This window comes from Balaenoptera physalus (assembly GCF_965194825.1).
Source record: "Balaenoptera physalus genome assembly, chromosome: 2".
NCBI classification, from domain to species: domain Eukaryota; kingdom Metazoa; phylum Chordata; class Mammalia; order Artiodactyla; family Balaenopteridae; genus Balaenoptera; species Balaenoptera physalus.
In genome coordinates this window covers 179,304,794-179,323,911 of record NC_138883.1, presented here as the reverse complement: position 1 = coordinate 179,323,911, position 19,118 = coordinate 179,304,794, and the positions used below count along the sequence as shown (strand labels likewise).

The following is a 19,118-nucleotide window of genomic DNA, read 5'->3' as shown; positions in this document are numbered from 1 at the left end:
ACCTTCTCAGTTCACACACTTTGATGAAGCAGCTCCCAAGTGGGAAGGAATTGGGGGTGGCCTGTGAATCCTGCCAACACCACATGGTCTTGGAAGCAGATCCTTCATCGGTCTAGAATTCAAATGAGACCCTTGCCTCTGCCCCAGATACGTCTGCAGCCCTGTTGGGGCCGTGGAACAGAGGACCAGCTAAGTCATGCCCAAACTCCCCGATTCTGACCCACAGAAACCTTCCTACAATACACATTTTGCTGTTTGAAAGTCACTAAGTTTGTAGTAACTTATTGTACAACAATAGATAATTGATGTAAGAGTGAAGACACAAATTATGATATCAGGAATGAAAGTGGGGACACTAACACAGGACATTACAGCCCATTCAATGATAATAAAGGAATATCATGAACAACTTTACGCTTATATAATTGGCACCTTAGATGAAACGGACAAATTCCTTCAGAAAAACTGCCAAAGCTCACTCAAGAAGATAACCTAGGGAGGACCTTCAAGATGGTGGAGGAGTAAGACGCGGAGATCACCTTCCTCCCCACAAATACATCAGAAATACATCTACATGTGCAACAACTCCTACAGAACACCTACTGAACGCTGGCAGAAGACCTCAGACCTCCCAAAAGGCAAGAAACTCCCCATGTACCTGGGTTGGGCAAAACAAAAAAGAAAAAACAGAGACAAAAGAAAAGGGACAGGACCTGCACCAGTGGGACGGAGCTGTGAAGGAGGAAAGGTTTCCACACACTAGGAGCCCCTTCGCGGGTGGAGACTGCGGGTGGCAGAGGGGGGAGCTTCGGAGCCACGGAGGAGAGCGCAGCCACAGGGGTGCGGAGGGCAAAGTGGAGAGATTCCCGCACGGAGACTTGGCGCCGAGCAGCACTCACCAGCCCGAGAGGCTTGTCTGCTCCCCCGCCGGGACGGGCGGGGCTGGGAGCTGAGGCTCAGGCTTCGGTTGGATCGCAGGGAGAGGACTGGGGTTGGCGGCGTGAACACAGCCTGAAGGGGTTAGCGCACCACGGCAAGCCGGGAGGGAGTCGGGGAAAAGGTCTGGAGCTGCCGAACAGGCAAGAGACTTTTTCTTGCCTCTTTGTTTCGTGGTGCGCGAGGAGAGGGGATTCAGAGCACCGCCTAAACGAGCTCCAGAGACGGGCGCGAGCCGCGGCTATCAGCGCGGACCCCAGAGACGGGCAGGAGACGCTAAGGCTGCAGGTGCAGCCACCAAGAAGCCTGTGTGCGAGCACAGGTCACTCTCCACACCGCCCCTCCTGGGAGCCGGTGCAGCCCGCCACTGCCAGGGTCCTGGGATCCAGGGACAACTTCCCCGGGAGAACGCATGGCGCGCCTCAGGCTGGTACAACGTCACGCTGGCATCTGGCGCTGCAGGCTTGCCCCGCATCCGTACTCCTTCCTCCCCCCGGCCTGAGTGAGCCAGAGCCCCCGAATCAGCTGCTCCTTTAACCCCGTCCTGTGTGAGCGAAGAACAGACGCCCTCAGGAGACCTACACGCAGAGGCGGGGCCGCATCCAAAGCTGAACCCTGGGAGCTGTGCAAACAAAGAAGAGAAAGGGAAATCTCTCCCAGCAGCCTCAGGAGCAGCGGATTAAATCTCCACAAACAACTTGATGTGCCTGCATCTGTTGAATACCTGAATAGACAACGAATCATCCCAAATTCAGGAGGTGGACTTTGGGAGCAACAGTAGACTTGGGGTTTGCTGTATGCGACTGACTAGTTTCTGATTTATATGTTTATCTTAGTTTAGTTTTTAGCGCTTGTTATCATTGGTGGATTTGTTTATTGGTTTGGCTGCTCTCTTCCTTTTTTTTATATATATTTTTCCTTTTTCTCTTTTTCTGAGTGTGTACGTGTATGCTTCTTTCTGTGATTTTGTCTGTATAGCTTTGCTTTTACCATATGTCCTAGGGTTCTGTCTGTCCATTTTTTTTTTAAGTATAGTTTTTAGTGCTTGTTATCATTGGTGGATTTGTTTTTTGATTTGGTTGCTCTCTTCTTTCTTTTTTTTTTAATTTTTAATGTTTTTAAAATTTTTCATTTTAATAACTTTGTTTTACTCTTTCTTTCACTCTCTCTCTCTCTCTCCACCCCCACCCTCTCTCTCCCTCTCTCCCTCCCTCCCTCTCTCTCTCTCTCTCTTTCTTTTTTTTCTCCCTTTTCTTCTGAGCCGTGTGGCTGACAGGGTCTTGGTGCTCCGGCCGGGTGTCAGGCCTGTGCCTCTGAGGTGGGAGAGACAAGCTCAGGCCACTGGTCCACAAGAGAACTCCCAGCTCCACGTAATATCAAATGGTGAAAGCTCTCCCAGAGATCTCCATCTTACCACTAAGACCCAGTTCCATTCAATGACCAGCAAGCTACAGTGCTGGACACCCTATGACAAACAACTAGCAAGACAGGAAAACAACCCCACCCATTAGGAGAGAGGCTGCCTAAGATTATAATAAGGTCACAGACACCCCAAAACACACCACCAGACGCGGTCCTGCCCACCAGAAAGACAAGATCCAGCCTCATCTACCAGAACACAGGCACCAGTCCCCTCCACCAGGAAGCCTACACAACCCACTGAACCAACCATAGCCACTGGGGGCAGACACCAAAAACAACGGGAACTACAAACCTGCAGGCTGTGAAAAGGAGACCGCAAACACACAGCTTTTCATTAACCGAAATGAAAAGACAGAGAAACACACAGCAGATGAAGGAGCAACGTAAAAACCCACCAGACCAAACAAATGAAGAAGAAATAGGCAGTCTACCTGAAAAAGAATTCAAAGTAATGATAGTAAAGATGATCCAAAATCTTAGAAACAGAATGGAGAAAACACAAGAAACGTTTAACAAGGACCTAAAAGAACTAAAGAGCAAACAAACAATGATGAATAACACAAAAAATTAAATTAAAAATTCTCTAGAAGGAATCAATAGCAGAATAACTGAGACAGAAGAACGGATAAGTGACCTGGAAGATAAAATAGAGGAAATAACTATCGCAGAGCGTAATAAAGAAAGAAGGATGAAAAGAATTGAGGACAGTCTCAGAGACCTCTGGAACAACATTAAACGCACCAACATTCGAATTATATGGGATCCCAGAAGAAGAAGAGAAAAAGAAAGGGACTGAGAAAATATTTGAAGAGATTATAGTTGAAAACTTCCCTAATATGGGAAAGGAAATAGTCAAGTCCAGGAAGCACAGAGAGTCCTATACAGGATAAATTCAAGGAGAAACACACCAAGACACATATTAATCAAACTATCAAAAACTAAATACACAGAAAAAATACTAAAAGCAGCAAGGGGAAAACAACAAATAACATACAGGGAATCCCCATAAGGTTAACAGCTGATCTTTCAGCAGAAACTCTGCAGGCCAGAAGGCAGTGGCAGGACATATTCAAAGTGATGAAAGGGAAGCACCTACAACCAAGATTACTCTACCCAGCAAGGATCTCATTCAGATTCGATGGAGAAATTAAATACCTTAAGGACAAGCAAAAGCTAAGAGAATTCAGCACCACCAAACCAGCTTTACAACAAATGCTAAAGGAACTTCTCTAGGCAGGAAACACAAGAAAAGGAAAAGACCTACAATAACAAACCCAAAACAATTAAGAAAATGGTCATAGGAACATACATATCGATAATTACCTTAAATGTAAATGGATTAAATGCACCAACCAAAAGACACAGACTGGCTGAATGGATACAAAAACAAGACCCGTATATATGCTGTCTACAAGAGACCCACTTCAGACCTAGAGACACATACAGACTGAAAGTGAGGGGATGGAAAAAGATATTCCATGCAAATGGAAATCAAAAGAAAGCTGGAGTAGCAATTCTCATATCAGACAAAATAGACTTTAAAATAAAGACTATTAGAAGAGACAAAGAAGGACACTATATTATGATAAAGGGATCAATCCAAGAAGAAGATACAATTGTAAATATTTATGCACCCAACAAAGGAGCACCTCAATACATAAGGCAAATGCTAAAAGCAAAAAAAGGGGAAATTGACAGTAACACAACCATATTAGGGGACTTTAACACCCCACTTTCACCAATGGACAGATCATCCAAAATGAAAATAAATAAGAAATCACAAGCTTTAAATGATACATTAAACAAGATGGACTTAATTGATATTTACAGGACGTTCCATCCAGAAACAACAGAATACATTTTCTTCTCAAGTGCTCATGGAACATTTTCCAGGATAGATCATATCTTGGGTCACAAATCAAGCCTTGGCAAATTTAAGAAAACTGAAATTATATCAAGTATCTTTTCTGACCACAACGCTATGAGACTAGATATCAATTACAGGAAAAAACCTTTAAAAAATACAAACAAATGGAGGCTAAACAGTACACTACTAAATAACCAAGAGATCACTGAAGAAATCAAAGAGGAAATCAAAAAATACCTAGAAACAAATGACAATGAAAACAAGACAACCCAAAACCTATGGAATGCAGCAAAAGCAATTCTAAGACGGAATTTTATAGCAATACAATCCTACCTCAAGAAACAACAAAAAATCTCAAATAATACAACCTTACACATAAAGCAATTAGAGAAAGAAGAACAAAAAAACCCACAAAGTTAGCAGAAGGAAAGAAATCATAAAGATCCGATCAGAAATAAATGAAAAATAAATGAAGGAAACAATAGCAAAGATCAATAAAGCCAAAAGCTGGTTCTTTGAGAAGATAAACAAAATTGATAACCCATTAGCCAGACTCATCAAGAGAAAAAGGGAGAAGACTCATATCAATAGAATTAGAAATGAAAAAGGAGAAGTAACAACTGACACTGCAGAAATACAAAGGATCATGAGAGATTACTACAAGCAACTCCATGCCAATAAAATGGACAACCTGGAAGAAATGGACAAATTCTTAGAAAAGCAGAAGCTTCTGACACTGAACAAGGAAAAAATAGAAAATATAAACAGACCAATCACAAGCAATGAAACTGAAACTGTGATTAAAATTTTCTAGCAAACAAAACCTCAGGACCAGATGGCTTCACAGGCGAATTCTATCAAACATTTAGAGAAGAGCTAACACCTATCCTTCTCAAACTCTTCCAAAATACAGCAGAGGGAGGAACACTCCCAAACTCATTCTACGAGGCCACCATCACCCTGATACCAAAACCAGACAAAGATGTCACAAAGAAAGAAAACTACAGGCCAGTATCACTGATGAACATAGATGCAAAAATCCTCAACAAAATACTAGCAAACAGAATCCAACAGCACATTAAAAGGGTCATACACCATGATCAAGTGGGGTTTATCCCAGTAATGCAAGGATTCTTCAATATATGCGAGTCAATCAATATGATAAACCATATTAACAAACTGGAGGAGAAAAACCATATGATCATCTCAATAGATGCAGAAAAAGCTTTCGACAAAATTGAACACCCAGTTATGATAAAAACTCTCCAGAAAGTTGGCATAGAGGGAACTTACCTCAACATAACAAAGCCCATATATGACAAACCCACAGCCAACATCGTTCTCAATGGTGAAAACCTGAAACCATTTCCACTAAGATCAGGAACAAGACAAGGTTGTCCACTCTCACCACTGTTATTCAACATACTTTTGGACGTTTTAGCCACAGCAATCAGAGAAGAAAAAGAAATAAAAGGAATTCAAATCAGAAAAGAAGAAGTAAAGCTGTCACTGTTTGCACACGACATGATACTATACAAAGAGAATCCTAAAGATGCTACCAGAAAACTACTAGAGCTAATCAATGAATTTGGTAAAGTAGCAGGATACAAAATTAAGGCACAGAAATCTCTTGCATTCCTATACAGTAATGATGAAAAATCTGAAAGAGTAATTAAGGAAACACTCCCATTTACCATTGCAACAAAAAGAATAAAATACCTAGAAATAAACCTATCTAAGGAGACAAATGACTTGTATGCAGAAAACTATAAGACACTGATGAAAGAAATTAAAGAGGATACAAACAAATGGAGAGATATACCATGTTCTTGGATTGAAGAATCAACATTGTTAAAATGACTATACTACCCAAAGCAATCTACAGATTCAATGCAATCCCTATCAAACTACCAATGGCATTTTTCACAGAACTAGATCAAAAATTTTCACAATTTGCATGGAAACACAAAAGACCCCGAATAGCCAAAGCAATCTTGAGAAAGAAAAACGGAGCTGGAGGAATCAGGTTCCCAGACTTCAGACTCTACTACAAAGCTACAGTAATCAAGACAGTATGGTACTGGCATAAAAACAGAAATATAGATCAATGGAACAGGGTAGAAAGCCCAGAGATAAACCCACGTACATATGGTCACCTTATCTTTGATAAAAGAGGCAAGAATATACAGTGGAGAAAAGACAGCCTCTTCAATAAGTGGTGCTGGGAAAACTGGACAGCTACATGTAAAAGAATGAAATTAGAACACTCCCTAACACCATACACAAAAATAAACTCAGAATGGATTAAAGACCTAAATGTAAGGCCTGACACTACAAAACTGTTAGAGGAAAACATAGGCAGAACACTCTATGACATAAATCACAGCAAGATCCTTTTTGACCCACCTTCTAGAGAAATGGAAATAAAAACAAAAATAAACAAATGGGACCTAATGAAACTTAAAAGCTTTTGCATAGCAAAGGAAACCGTAAACAAGATGAAAAGACAACCCTCAGAATGGGAGCAAGTATTTGCAAATGAAGCAACTGACAAAGGATTAATCTCCAAAATATACAAGCAGCTCATGCAGCTCAATATCAAAACAACAAACAACCCAATCCAAAAATGGGCAGACGGCCTAAACAGACATTTCTCCAAAGAAGATATACAGATTGCCAACAAACACATGAAAGGATACTCAACATCACTAATCATTAGAGAAATGCAAGTCAAAAGTACAATGAGGTATCACCTCACACCAGTCAGAATGGCCATCATCAAAAAGTGTACAAACAATAAATGCTGGACAGGGTGTGGAGCAAAGGGAACCCTCTTGCATTGTTGGTGGGAATGTAAATTGATACAGCCACTATGGAGAACAGTATGGAGGTTCCTTAAAAAACTAAAAATAGAACTACCGTACGACCCAGCAATCCCACTACTGGTTATATATCTGGAGAAAACCATAATTCAAAAAGAGACATGCACCCCAATGTTCATTGCAGCTCTATTTACAGTAGCCAGGACATGGAAGCAACCTAAGTGTCCATCAACTGATGAATGGATAAAGAAGATGTGGCACATATATACAATGGAATATTACTCAGCCATAAAAAGAAACGAAATTGAGTTATTTGTAGTGAGGTGGATGGACCTAGAGTCTGTCATATACAGTGAAATAAGTCAGAAAGAGAAAAACAAATACTGTATCCTAACACACATATATGGAATCTTAAAAAAAAAAAAAAAAAATGGTTCTGAAGAACCTAGGGGCAGGACAGGAATAAAGACCTAGACATAGGGAATAGACTTGAGGACACAGGGAGGGGAAGGATAAGCTGGGACGAAGTGAGAGAGTGGCATGGACATATATACACTACCAAATGTAAAACAGCTAGTGGGAAGCAGCCGCGTAGCACAGGGAGATCAGCTCCGTGCTCTGTGACCACCTAGAGGGGTGGGATAGGGAGGGAGGGAGGGAGACGCAAGAGGGAGGGGATATGGGGATGTATGTAAACATATAACTGATTCACTTTGTTATACAGCAGAAACTAACACACCACTGTAAAGCAATTATACTCCCATAAAAACGTTAAAAATAAAAAAGAAGATAACCTAGCAGTCGTGTGTGTGTGTGTGTGTGTGTGTGTGTGTGTAGAGATGCACTCTCTTGCATGCTTGCTCGCCCTCCCTCCACCCCTTCTCTCTCTCTCTCCCCTCCCTTTTTTTTTTTAAAGAAATTAAATTTGTAGTTAAAAACCTCCCCCAAAAGATGGCTCCAAGCCCAAATGTGTTTTCACTGGGGAATTTTACCAAACATTTAAAAAAAATAATACTACTAATTCTACAGAAACTCCCCAGAGAAATGAAGAGAAGGAAACAGTTCCCAACATGTTTAATGAATATAGCATTACCTTGATACAAAAGCAGACAAAAACATCATAAGAAAACTGCAGGCCAGCTAACTGAATGGAGTGCTATACAAAAGACTAATACGTCACGACTTAGTGGAGTTTGTGCTGGGAATGGCGAGGCTCATTCAACATTCAAAAATCAATCCATATGAGTCAGCATTTCAACAGATCAAATGACAAAACATATAATCGTCTCAACTGATGCAGAAAAAAACCACTTGACAAAATTCACCATCAGTTCATGATAAATACTCTCAGCAAACTAATAATAGAAGGGAATTTTCTTAATTTGCTAAAGGGTATCTATTAAAAAACCTATAGCTAGTATCATACTTCCTGGTGAAAGACTGAATACTGTCTCAATAAGACAGAGGACAAAGCACCACTGCCATTCACCATCACGCTGGGGAGCCTGGAGTAAGGAGGAGATACAATAAGGCAAGAATTAAGAACTTCCTGCAAAGAAGGAACAAAACTGTCTCTATTCACAGATAACAGGATTAACTACTCCTGAAAAGTGTCAAGGAATCTACAAAATAGACACTAGGAATTTCCTTAAGGGCTGGGGAATGACATCTGCATACAGTACCCTTTAACAGAAACCCATGAGATTAATTCTATCTGCGTGAGGCCAAGCTTTCCCCTCCCCCTTTTCCTTTGTAAGATTCTAGGGAGTGGCTATTTCCTTTCCATAATCACCAACTATCGTTAGCTGCTTCTGTGATTAATTTTATTCTTCCCTGGATTAGTATTCAGACTCATAACTTATCCTCATCTATCTCCCCTTCTTCAGCCCCAAGGACAGGGTTTTTTTTTATTGTTAGCACCTATAGGAAAGAAAAACAGGTAAGGTTTATCCTACTTTTTTCTTTCAATTAGATCCCATAGAGAAAACCAGAGGTTACATACTTGTAATAATAACTCCTGGACTACCGAGGGTCATCTAGATTTAAGGGGACAGAGGAAATCACACTCTCTCTGCCCTTTTATCGCAAAGTATACCTGACCTCGGGTGAGGGGCAGACTTGGGAGAAGAGCAGGTATGCACAGGGATGGGAGAGACTCTGCAGGGACCGGTGCTGCTGAGGGGTGGTTCGGGGGAGGGCTGCAGCGGGGACAGGAACGGGATCTGGAACTGGGGAAGGCTCGGGCTCTCACTCGCCCCGCTCCACAAGGAGGGACGCTGGGGCTGTAAGCTCTCCAGTCAACATGAAGACCAACGGAGAACCTTCTTCCAGGTGGGGCTGGAGAGGGGGTGAGGGCCCAGTATACACAGACTAGAAGAAGAGGGCACGGTCAATAAAGGACACCTTGGAGCGTGTGAATACGTATTTCTAAATAGTGCCAACAGTGGGAATATCTGACGATGCCATGATCGCCTCCAGAGCCACTGGATGTGAGGAACTGCATCATTTCCTACTGGTCACCTCCCATCTGTTACGAACACGCTGTTACCTTCAAAGGACCCCACCTTAATAAAAAGGGGGATTCTTTAGCTTTTCCATCTATTCTCATCCCCGTAACTGTCATCTTCAATTTATAAAGGCACAATTAACAAGAGATAGACTCTAGGCTCCAAATTTTCCCCCCAAATCACTGGCTTTGATCCTTGGAGCCTATACACCTGCCACCACATTCTTAAAGAAACACAAACAAGGGTGGGGTGGGGACACGGAGGTTGTGTCTGCTCCTATCTTAAAGGCTGGACGAGACGTCTGCTAGGATGTTAATGCAAATCAGACCAATATTTATGGAAATCCCCGCAAATATTTACTTCTGGCAGTTTCACTAACTCTCTAGCTTTAAACACCTTAGAACGTCACCAAAGATCTAAACCCATAGGAAGCTTATACCATGGCTACCGCCTCAAAATGAATCAAAAGAAACGCGATTACATTAAATTTTTTCATTTCTATCACTTAGTTGCCCTGATATGCTGAATACACTGTGACAGCGTTTGCTCTCCCCCCTCCCACGGAGGGTCCAGTAAAATGCCAACGCCGTGGCCCAGAGGTCTTGAAAGTCTCCTCGATGTCATAAGTACAAAAAGACTAAAGACATCATTTTCGAGGCCGAACAAAAGGGGTTAAGAGGAGATTTTTTTAGCTTGAAAATTTCCAGCATTGTGCTCTTTGAAGTTAAATTCCCACGGTCTCACTTATTTCCGCAGCATCACACACAAAACAATCACTTACCAACCAAGACAACGAGTCTGTAGTTCTCATTCATCTGCCGTCGATAGGGTGTCACCTCCTCATAAGTGGGCACATCGGCCGTGTCGTACTGGTCACTCTTCTTGCACTCATACATGGATTTATTTGTTTTCTTATCTTTTCTACTAAGACGGAAGCTTCTTCTAAAACCAGCTGCAAATTCAAAAAACTATTTTTAGCAATTAGAACTAAAAAAAAGAGACTCCACCACAATACAGAAAGAAAACACCCTCAAAGTTGGGCTCGATTTTATTCACCATAATATCATTACAAGTGCACTTGGTAATAAAGGTAAATAGATGCTCCACTATTTCATTAAAACAACTGATAAGAGAATCATCTAACATTTAATTATATAGTTATAATATCATAAATTTTATTAGGTTCCAAATCACAAAGAGTTCTTTTCAGAAGTCAGGAACCAAAATAACTACGTTATAAAACAAAATAAGGAGGTCAGACATCATAAAGAAAATTTTTCAAAGACTGTTTGATGAACACATTTGATAAGAAAAAGTTAAAAGCACTAAAAACGCTTTAAATATAAATGCTGAATTTTCCCATTCAGAAATACTAGAACCTTTTATGCTATATTCTAAGCACAGCCTAACAACACACCTGTGCCACAGACAGCATCTATTGTTAAATAGAAAGAAAACTAAAGTTAGAGAGAGCAGTGTCAAACAGGCCTCTGCACCGATCCGGCAGACAGAACCTGCCTGTCAGTAAGAGCAAGTTACTTAACTGCTATGAGCCCCCAGGGGGTGGGTAAATGACCAAGCCCCAAGTTCTTTTTCTCCTACGGAAATTCTATGCTTTTATAATTTGAAGCCTACTGAAATTTGGAAATAAGTTTCAGAGCCACAACTGTGTACTCTTATGAATAGGTCATGTCATCTTTTATTAAAACAGCTTTTTGAGTATTTAAATAAATTTCCTGTCTGCTTAAACAGTCCCCCTCCAGCTCATCACTGTCATTTGAAATGTTGGCTCAGAAAAGGAGCTGCAAAAGTTCCTTTTCTCAGTCAACTCCCATTTCATTCTGCTTCTTCTTCATGTTGTTATATCATTCTCGTTTTATGCCTTTTCTAGAATAGTGATATTTACCATACACACCATTCAAGAATTCTTGGCCTAACCAACACCCTCAAAATCCAGACTTTAAAGGGAGGGAAAACAGCCTGCTTATTAAAATATGATATATATTCGATATCAGCTCCGTAGTACAAAACAAAACCCAAGTATATTATAAAACGTATAAAACTAGATTCTCTTTAAAAAGAATACTGATCAAATTTGATAAACAGAAAAAACTTTAATAAAGGTATTTCATAATAAAACACAATAATGTAATAACTGATCTGTGTGAATTTTAGGGTACATGAAAAATAAATATTACTATTGGATTTAAAAATTAATAATATTCAAAATAAAGGCGATATGAAAAAACAATTATCAATGACTATGGAGTTATATCACTCACCTTATGGACTCACAGTTTAATAAAAATCAATCAAGATATTAAGAATGGAGTGATAAAAGTTCATCTGATAGTATGTTCCTGGGACCCACCAAGAATCACTCTGATCTTGAGAAGATATTCGAATTATTTGAGGGAAAAGATTTACAAAGAATGTGAAATAAGGAAGACAACTGCTCTAAAGCTCTCTTATCAAAGACAAAAGGAAAAAGCAAACAGAATAAATGATGAAACACACTATCATCTTACAAAGAAAGATGCGATTTGAGGGACCGGAAAGGGGAACTGTGCCATCCTGGTCCTATGATGAAGAAAAGATGTGTGAATTTTAGGCTCTCACCTGCAGAGACAAGTCAAACTTGTACGGCAAGGGTCAGAGGACAGATTGTAATTACGTTTTGTTTCTTTGGTCTCCTAGGGTGTTGGGACACACTCAAGAGAACCTGGGAAAAGGACCCTCAGATCTGAGTCCTCCAGCACCACACCAGCAGCTGCCGAGATTCTACAACCGCCCCGATGCTTAAGTGGTCCTCAGACAGTCACATCTTCCTAATTTGCAGAAATTAGTAACACCATCCCAGCCCCTCCTCACCACTGCCGCCTGCGACCGCTGGCCCAGACCGGGATCCAGGATAAGGTGGTTTCCAGTTTGGCACAGAAATTACACGTTAGCTGTTCTAACTCTGCTATTCTGGCCTTTCAGGGTTCTAATTTCAAGTTCTCACAGACCTTGTAGGACTAGCAGGTAAAACTAAAAATTCCTTCACAATTATTCCTTGTATGCAGGGAGGGTTTTCCTCAAGTCACTACAAACGTTTGGCACAGAAATGGATCTAAGACATAAATGCCTCATCCACAATGAACCCAAAAGTGAAAACCGGAAAAATTCCTGATCCACGAATCCCAGCTAAATCCTGAATTTCAGTGAAAGTGTTTACCTAATGGAGTCTTTATGATTAACTGAAGTTTTCACTTCCGTCATAAACAATAATGAGACAGTGGGAGAAAGAGAGAAGGGAACCAGATTTCTAACGTGAGATCTCGATGCACATCAAGGACGAGGGCCCTGGTCTACAGGACGGCTTGCTGATGCGAGCTGTACAGCGCCTGGTACAGAACAGGTGCTGGATCAAAGTAGGAAGTACATTTTCTAAACAGAATTTTAAAAAGGCAACCCCCAAAACTCTACTATCATTCCTGTTTCATTTTCTTAACGTAAATTTCAACAAAGAAAGCAGGACGCATTTGGTATTTTCACAAGAGAAGTGTAAGAGGCAGACAAAAGGACAAAGCACTGCGTCCATGAAGGCTCAGAGCTGGAAGCAGCCCTGGGGAGCAGCGGAGCTGCTCGGCCCCTGCGCCCCGGCCAGCGCATCAGGGACGCCACCACATGCGCCCACACGCCACGACACGGCCCTGACCTCGCTCACGTGTTTTCCAGGTGGCCACGACCAGGCAAGTGGAATTCCCACAGGTTCTGAGGCTTGAGTACCTTGGCCCCGTGCCTCATTTACAAAACAAAGGGAAAAGTCAGCCAGGTCCATACGGATCCAATCGGAGCTCAGCTCCCTGAGTGTTAAAGGCTCAGACTGGAGGGGGACAGGCCTGGGTCACTGGCTTACTTACTAACTGGGTGACTTGCCAACTGTTTAAAAACTTCTCAAAGGCTCATTTCTCAGCTTTAACATAAGGATAATACTGTCAACCCCTCACACGGTTATTAAGGTTAAACTATCCATGTGAAGCATTCGCTCAGTGCCTAGCATATGGCAAATGCCTTACGGACTAGAGAGAGATCAGTACCTGACTACGTCCCACCTAAACTTAAAGTCCTCGAAGGCAGGAACACGCTGTGTCCCCTGTGTTCCCACAGCACACATCTAGCAAGAACGGGAAAAACAAATTAAGGGGCTTATATGTTTTTAATTGGGTAATGCTACAAAAGACACAAAATAGTAAAGCCAGATTTAAATATGTTAAATATTAAAAGTACCTTATTAAAGTAGTAAGGCATTTTTAAAAAAATAAAACAAAGACAAGTGTACATTAAGTATCGTTTCATTTTTTCTAGATACTCCTTCTAGGGCTGTGCTACTTCTGTTCCTATATTTAAATCTAGAGAGCATCCCTCTCTCCTGTCCTCCTTACCCATGATCCCTCACTTCCTCAACACACACCTATATATGGTCCATATTTACACCACACATGTACACACACACATACGCATACATATGCACACACGCATACACACATGTACATACATATATGTGCATACACAAAAATAGAGTCAGAAAACAAGAAAAGAAGAATCCCCAACCCAGAACAACAGAGGACATGACAAAAGGTATGAAATCCAGAATACTTACTTGCCTCTCAGATAAAAACAAAACCAGACCAGGTGGCCAGAGGTAATGGCACACTGGGCCTGCCGTTCAAGGCAGCACAGAGACTGTAACTTTCAAACTTCAGTGACACAGTGAGTGACGTGTCAGCACACCTTGGTTAAGTCTAAGCCTAAAGGAGAGTGACCTTTATGTCAGGAAAAGGGGTTAATAACTTCTGGCCTTCAGGTCTTAGGTGGTTCTCTTATTAAAAGGCTGACCAAGAATGTGTACTTAAACTGAAAGCAAACAGAAGGTTCTTTCCAATAAATGTGAATAAATAACCTAGAACGTATTTAATTCTAGCTCGTTTTCTGTTCACAAGTCTTAGCAAAAGCTGGCTTTTAAAAAGAAGGAGCAGGAAAGGAGCGGTAACAAGGAATTTGGAGTAAGGGAACAGTTTCGTACAAAATGTATTTTTCCTTATATCTCACATTTTTGTAATTTATAATTGGCTCAACGTTTTTACGGACAGGCTTTTTCCAGGGCTCTTACCCACAGCTGCTAAAGATTTGTGTTTTTTAAGGAACAGCATGTTTACTTTATTACAATAGGAAAGTGGCTTCACAGTGAGGCTGCAGCTGCAGGTCAGCCCTTCATCACACGGAGACACTTCTTATCTAATATTTTCCAGCAGGAATAATTTACGGTGACTTGTTAACTTATTTAGTTGTATGGTTCTGTGTGAAAGTAAATTTACTTTTTATTATAAAAGATGACATTTAAGTTGCTTGTTATTTGCTCCTTATTTCAACAAGACAGCAATAAACATCCCTGTACATTCCTGTTACTCTATGTCACTGATGACTTCATTAGAGCAAATTGCAAGAAGCTTGACAGATCTTGTCCAAATGCTCCTCAGATTGGTTAATAACAGTGTACATTTCCACTGGCAGCAAGTACAACTGCCCCTATTACCATTCTTTCATTAAAGGACTTCTAACCATTTAAAAATCTTTAGTGATTTGACAAGTGAAAAACTGTGTATCATTTCATGTTAACTGTTAGTAAAGTTGAACTCTCCTTCATGTTTATTACTCATTTGCATCTATTTCTTCTGTAAATTGTTGGTTAATACATGTTGATCACTTTTTGATTGGGGTCTTCATAAATATACATACACATACATGTATCTTTTAAGGTCACAGCCCTTGGCCCTATTTGTTGCAAAGACTTTTTAAGATTTTCAGTTTTCCTTTTCAAAGAAATTTTAAAGGTTTATGTATTTGAATCTGTGAACTTCTTTCGTTTGTAATTTCTTCCACTGTTTTCATGACTCTCCTACCCTTTAGTCTGATAAATACCCAAATTTTCTTAAATTAAAAAAAAATAGGTTACATGGCTTTACACTTAATTTTTTAAATCCATCTGGAATTACTCAGCTGTGATTACGAGATCAAGCTTGTGAGGTGAGGCTGTAACTTTATAGTTTTCTAAATAATTAACCAGTGGTCCCAGAAATACTTACTGAACAATCCTTTTCCTACTTTATATGAATACATACTTTGTACTGAAGCACCAGATAGTTAATTATGATGTCATGACCAGAAAAAGGTGATTCTTGGTCTGAGTTTAGATCATTCCCTTATTAGTAACATCAATACCAAAACAACAGAGGAAGTGGTGGTGCTAGTGGGTATTTGTTGAGAACTTACTGGATGACAGACACCGTCTGAAGCACTTACGTGTGGTAGTTCATTTAACTCTCACAGCAACGTATGAGGCAGGCATAACAATCTACAGGTTTAAGTAATTCTTCTTTTAGTGTCAGAAAAGAAAACAATTTCCAAGGCCTTGGCTCAAATATTAAAAGATGAAAGAAAGTTAAGAAGAAAGTTTGAAATGTTATTCCACACACATGGATGTATAAGAGAAAAACTGGTGAGCCTTCAGTGACTTTATGAAATAACTTAACACGAAAAAATTATCAAAGAGAAGTAGCAGTTTAATTTAGGGATTAAAAATTATAAGCTCTTTTTCTGTTAGAAGATATTTTTCAAATATAATTAACTATATTTTTGATACTCCTCTGTATTTAAGATGATGTGTAAAATACAAAACATATATAACAGTGTCACTGCCCCCAAAGAGTTCCTGATCTACTAGGGGAATAGAAATTATTCCAAATATTTCTAATTTCAGGGTTTTCACAACATAGGCTCAGGAGTAGAAACTAAGATTTTTCAGCAAGTACTTCTAATCTGATTTGACTTTGACATTTCTCTTAAGTAAAAAAAAAAAATTAAACTCAGGCAGTTGTGATTTGGTTATTTTCAAAGCTACTTCACTATATTTATTGATATAACACCATTCATCAAAAGGGTATTAAATTTAATGCTTACATATGTGAATTAAGACTCATTTGGTATTAAAATTAGCTTCAAATTGTAGGTAAATATTATGCCTAACCATCCTATAATTTCAAATGTTAGTGATATTTTTAATAGTAAAAAAAAAAAAAAAAACTTGAAGCATCCAAAATATACAAAGTATGGGAATGATTAATTATGAAACACCTTTTCAAAGAAATGGGGCGGAAGACACTGCTATATTTAAAATACATAACCAACAAGAATCTACTGTATAGGACAGGGAACGCTGCTCAATATTCTGTAATAATCTAAATGGGAAAAGAACTTGAAAGGAATAGATACATGTATACGTATAACTGAATCACTTTGCTGTACACCTGAAACTAACACAACAATGTTAATCAACTATGCCCCAATATAGAATAAAATGTTAAAAAAACAACTATACGGCACCATTAGAATTGCATTTGATATACTAATAAATGGAAAAACTGGACATATACAACAGTCATAGTTACACTATGAGTTTTACTTTTACTAATATAAAAATTGGTATGGATACAGAAAAATGTATAAAAGCAGACAATGACTGTATTAGGGAAAGAGGGCTGTAGGCAACTATTTTGTCCTATTAAAGTTTCCATAATATTACGTAATTTTACAATTAAAAAAAAAACACACAAAAACACCAAACAAATGAAATCCGGTATTGGTAGTTGTATTTGTGTGGTTATACCAACATATAACAGAAAATACGTTTTGATTGTGTCTCAGAGGCAGGTTCCAGTCTTCTGTATTTTGAAATGATTATGGTAACAGATCAAAGTTTTATATTCTTAAAGGTTAGAAATAGCCAATAAATTAAAATACTTAAAAAGCAATGAACGTAAAAACAATGGAAAATTTGTTTTAATAAGAATACAGTATAAAAACTAAAGATCAAAGGTCAAGGAAAATAAATAGAGAACCAGCAGTCTCACCTAAGAAGTGAAGATGGTAAAAGAGAAGCAGTCTGGGTTTTGAAAACTTACAACTGAACTAATCAAATTGATAGGAAATTTTTTTTTAAATCACAAATTGTTATCATATTCTTTGGCTCCCATAAATAACTTCAGTGTAAATTTTTATAATTTAAATAGTTATCATTTTAATGATCTTACTTTTTCATAAAATTTTGACATTTATGATGACATTTTATAAAAAAAAAATACACAATCTTATGGGCAGTCATCTCCATTAACACAAAAGGCTCCCCCCACCCCCGCCAGCAGAGCCAAGGTAACTCACCACCAACACCAAGAGCCTCAAAAATCACAGGTGTGAACGAGAGTGCGACCTGCCTTTCTGTTAACTACAAGAAAATAAATCCTATTGTGTGACTGCTTGGACTTTTCAAATGGCACAGTTTCCATCTTTGGTTACACTTCTGTAACCAATCTGATATAATATCATCAGATATTATGCATCCCCAATGTTTTTAAGAATATAAGCTCTTAATATGTTAAATGTTACAGATGTTGGTAGATTGGGAAAGAAGAGTTTCAGTGAAAGCTGCTTGAATTATAACAGAGCGATATCGGCCACAGGCACCTCAAAAGTTAGAGATCTATAGAAGGGCCCACTCTAAACTTCCTGATTTTTTGAAGAAATGCATTTATTTGAACACAATCAAGAAAAGTGCTTAGTTTCTTAAAAGAAGGTAAAAATAAGCATTTTAATTATTTTTTTCTCACCTTAAATATACTAAAACGTGCTTTTTTAAAAAAAAAAAAAATTGGGAGAACTGCCAAAAACGTTGGATGAAAGTTATTCTCTTAAAACAATGGATTAATTTGACCAAATATTTAATGAGTTCAATAGGTACCTTAACAAGGAAGAGGGACTCCCCTGGTGGTGCAGTGGTTAAGAACCCGCCTGCCAATGCAGGGGACACGGGTTCGAGCCCTGGTCTGGGAAGATCCCACATGCCGCGGAGCAACTAAGCCCGTGCACCACAACTACTGAGCCCACGCACTAGAGCCTGTGAGCCACAACTACTGAGCCCACGCACCACAACTACTGAAGCCCTTGCGTCTAGAGCCCATGCTCTGCAACAAGAGAAGCCACTGCAATGAGAAGCCTGCGCACCGCCACGAAGAGTAGCCCCCACTCACCACAACTAGAGAAAGCCCGTGTGCAGCAATGAAGACCCAACACAGCCAAAAACAAATAAATAAATTTATCAAAAAAAAAGGAAGAGAAAAATATTACTATGAATGAACTTTTAAAGAAGACTTTAAAAAAACTCATGTAGACATTAATAAAAACTAATTATTATACAACAATAGGCTCCTGACAACAAAATGTTGGAAATTTCCATTAAAATAAACATTTTGAATATAATGCCAATCTTGTTATAATGATATAAATCATAAGAGACATGTAAAGACTATGTAGTAACGTTATCCTAAGGCAAACTTATTGTTGAAGTGATGTTCCCATAGTATGCCCATCATAATATTATCCCAAAGACAAAGAAAGATAATTAAGAACATCTTAAAACAACAAACAAGTAAAAATCTCGGGTGGAAGTTTAAATTGAAAAGCAACCCA

The 19,118-nt window shown here is 39.4% G+C and overlaps 1 protein-coding gene and 1 long non-coding RNA gene across 5 annotated transcripts in view; one reads left to right on the top strand and one right to left on the bottom strand.

The window, feature by feature from the left end:
* LOC309654645 overlaps nucleotides 1-19,118 on the top strand; it is a 619,568-nt gene that overhangs the window by 368,088 nt on the left and 232,362 nt on the right. The gene's annotated exons all lie outside the window — the stretch shown is intronic.
* Nucleotides 1-19,118, bottom strand: part of MPP7 (MAGUK p55 scaffold protein 7) — a 261,809-nt gene that overhangs the window by 43,427 nt on the left and 199,264 nt on the right. For all 4 annotated transcript variants that reach the window (XM_082448953.1, XM_082448952.1, XM_082448955.1 and 1 more), the window contains one exon: nucleotides 10,336-10,506. In XM_082448953.1, the coding sequence (XP_082305079.1) occupies nucleotides 10,336-10,506 (171 nt within the window). The remainder of the gene's footprint in view (nucleotides 1-10,335; nucleotides 10,507-19,118) is intronic.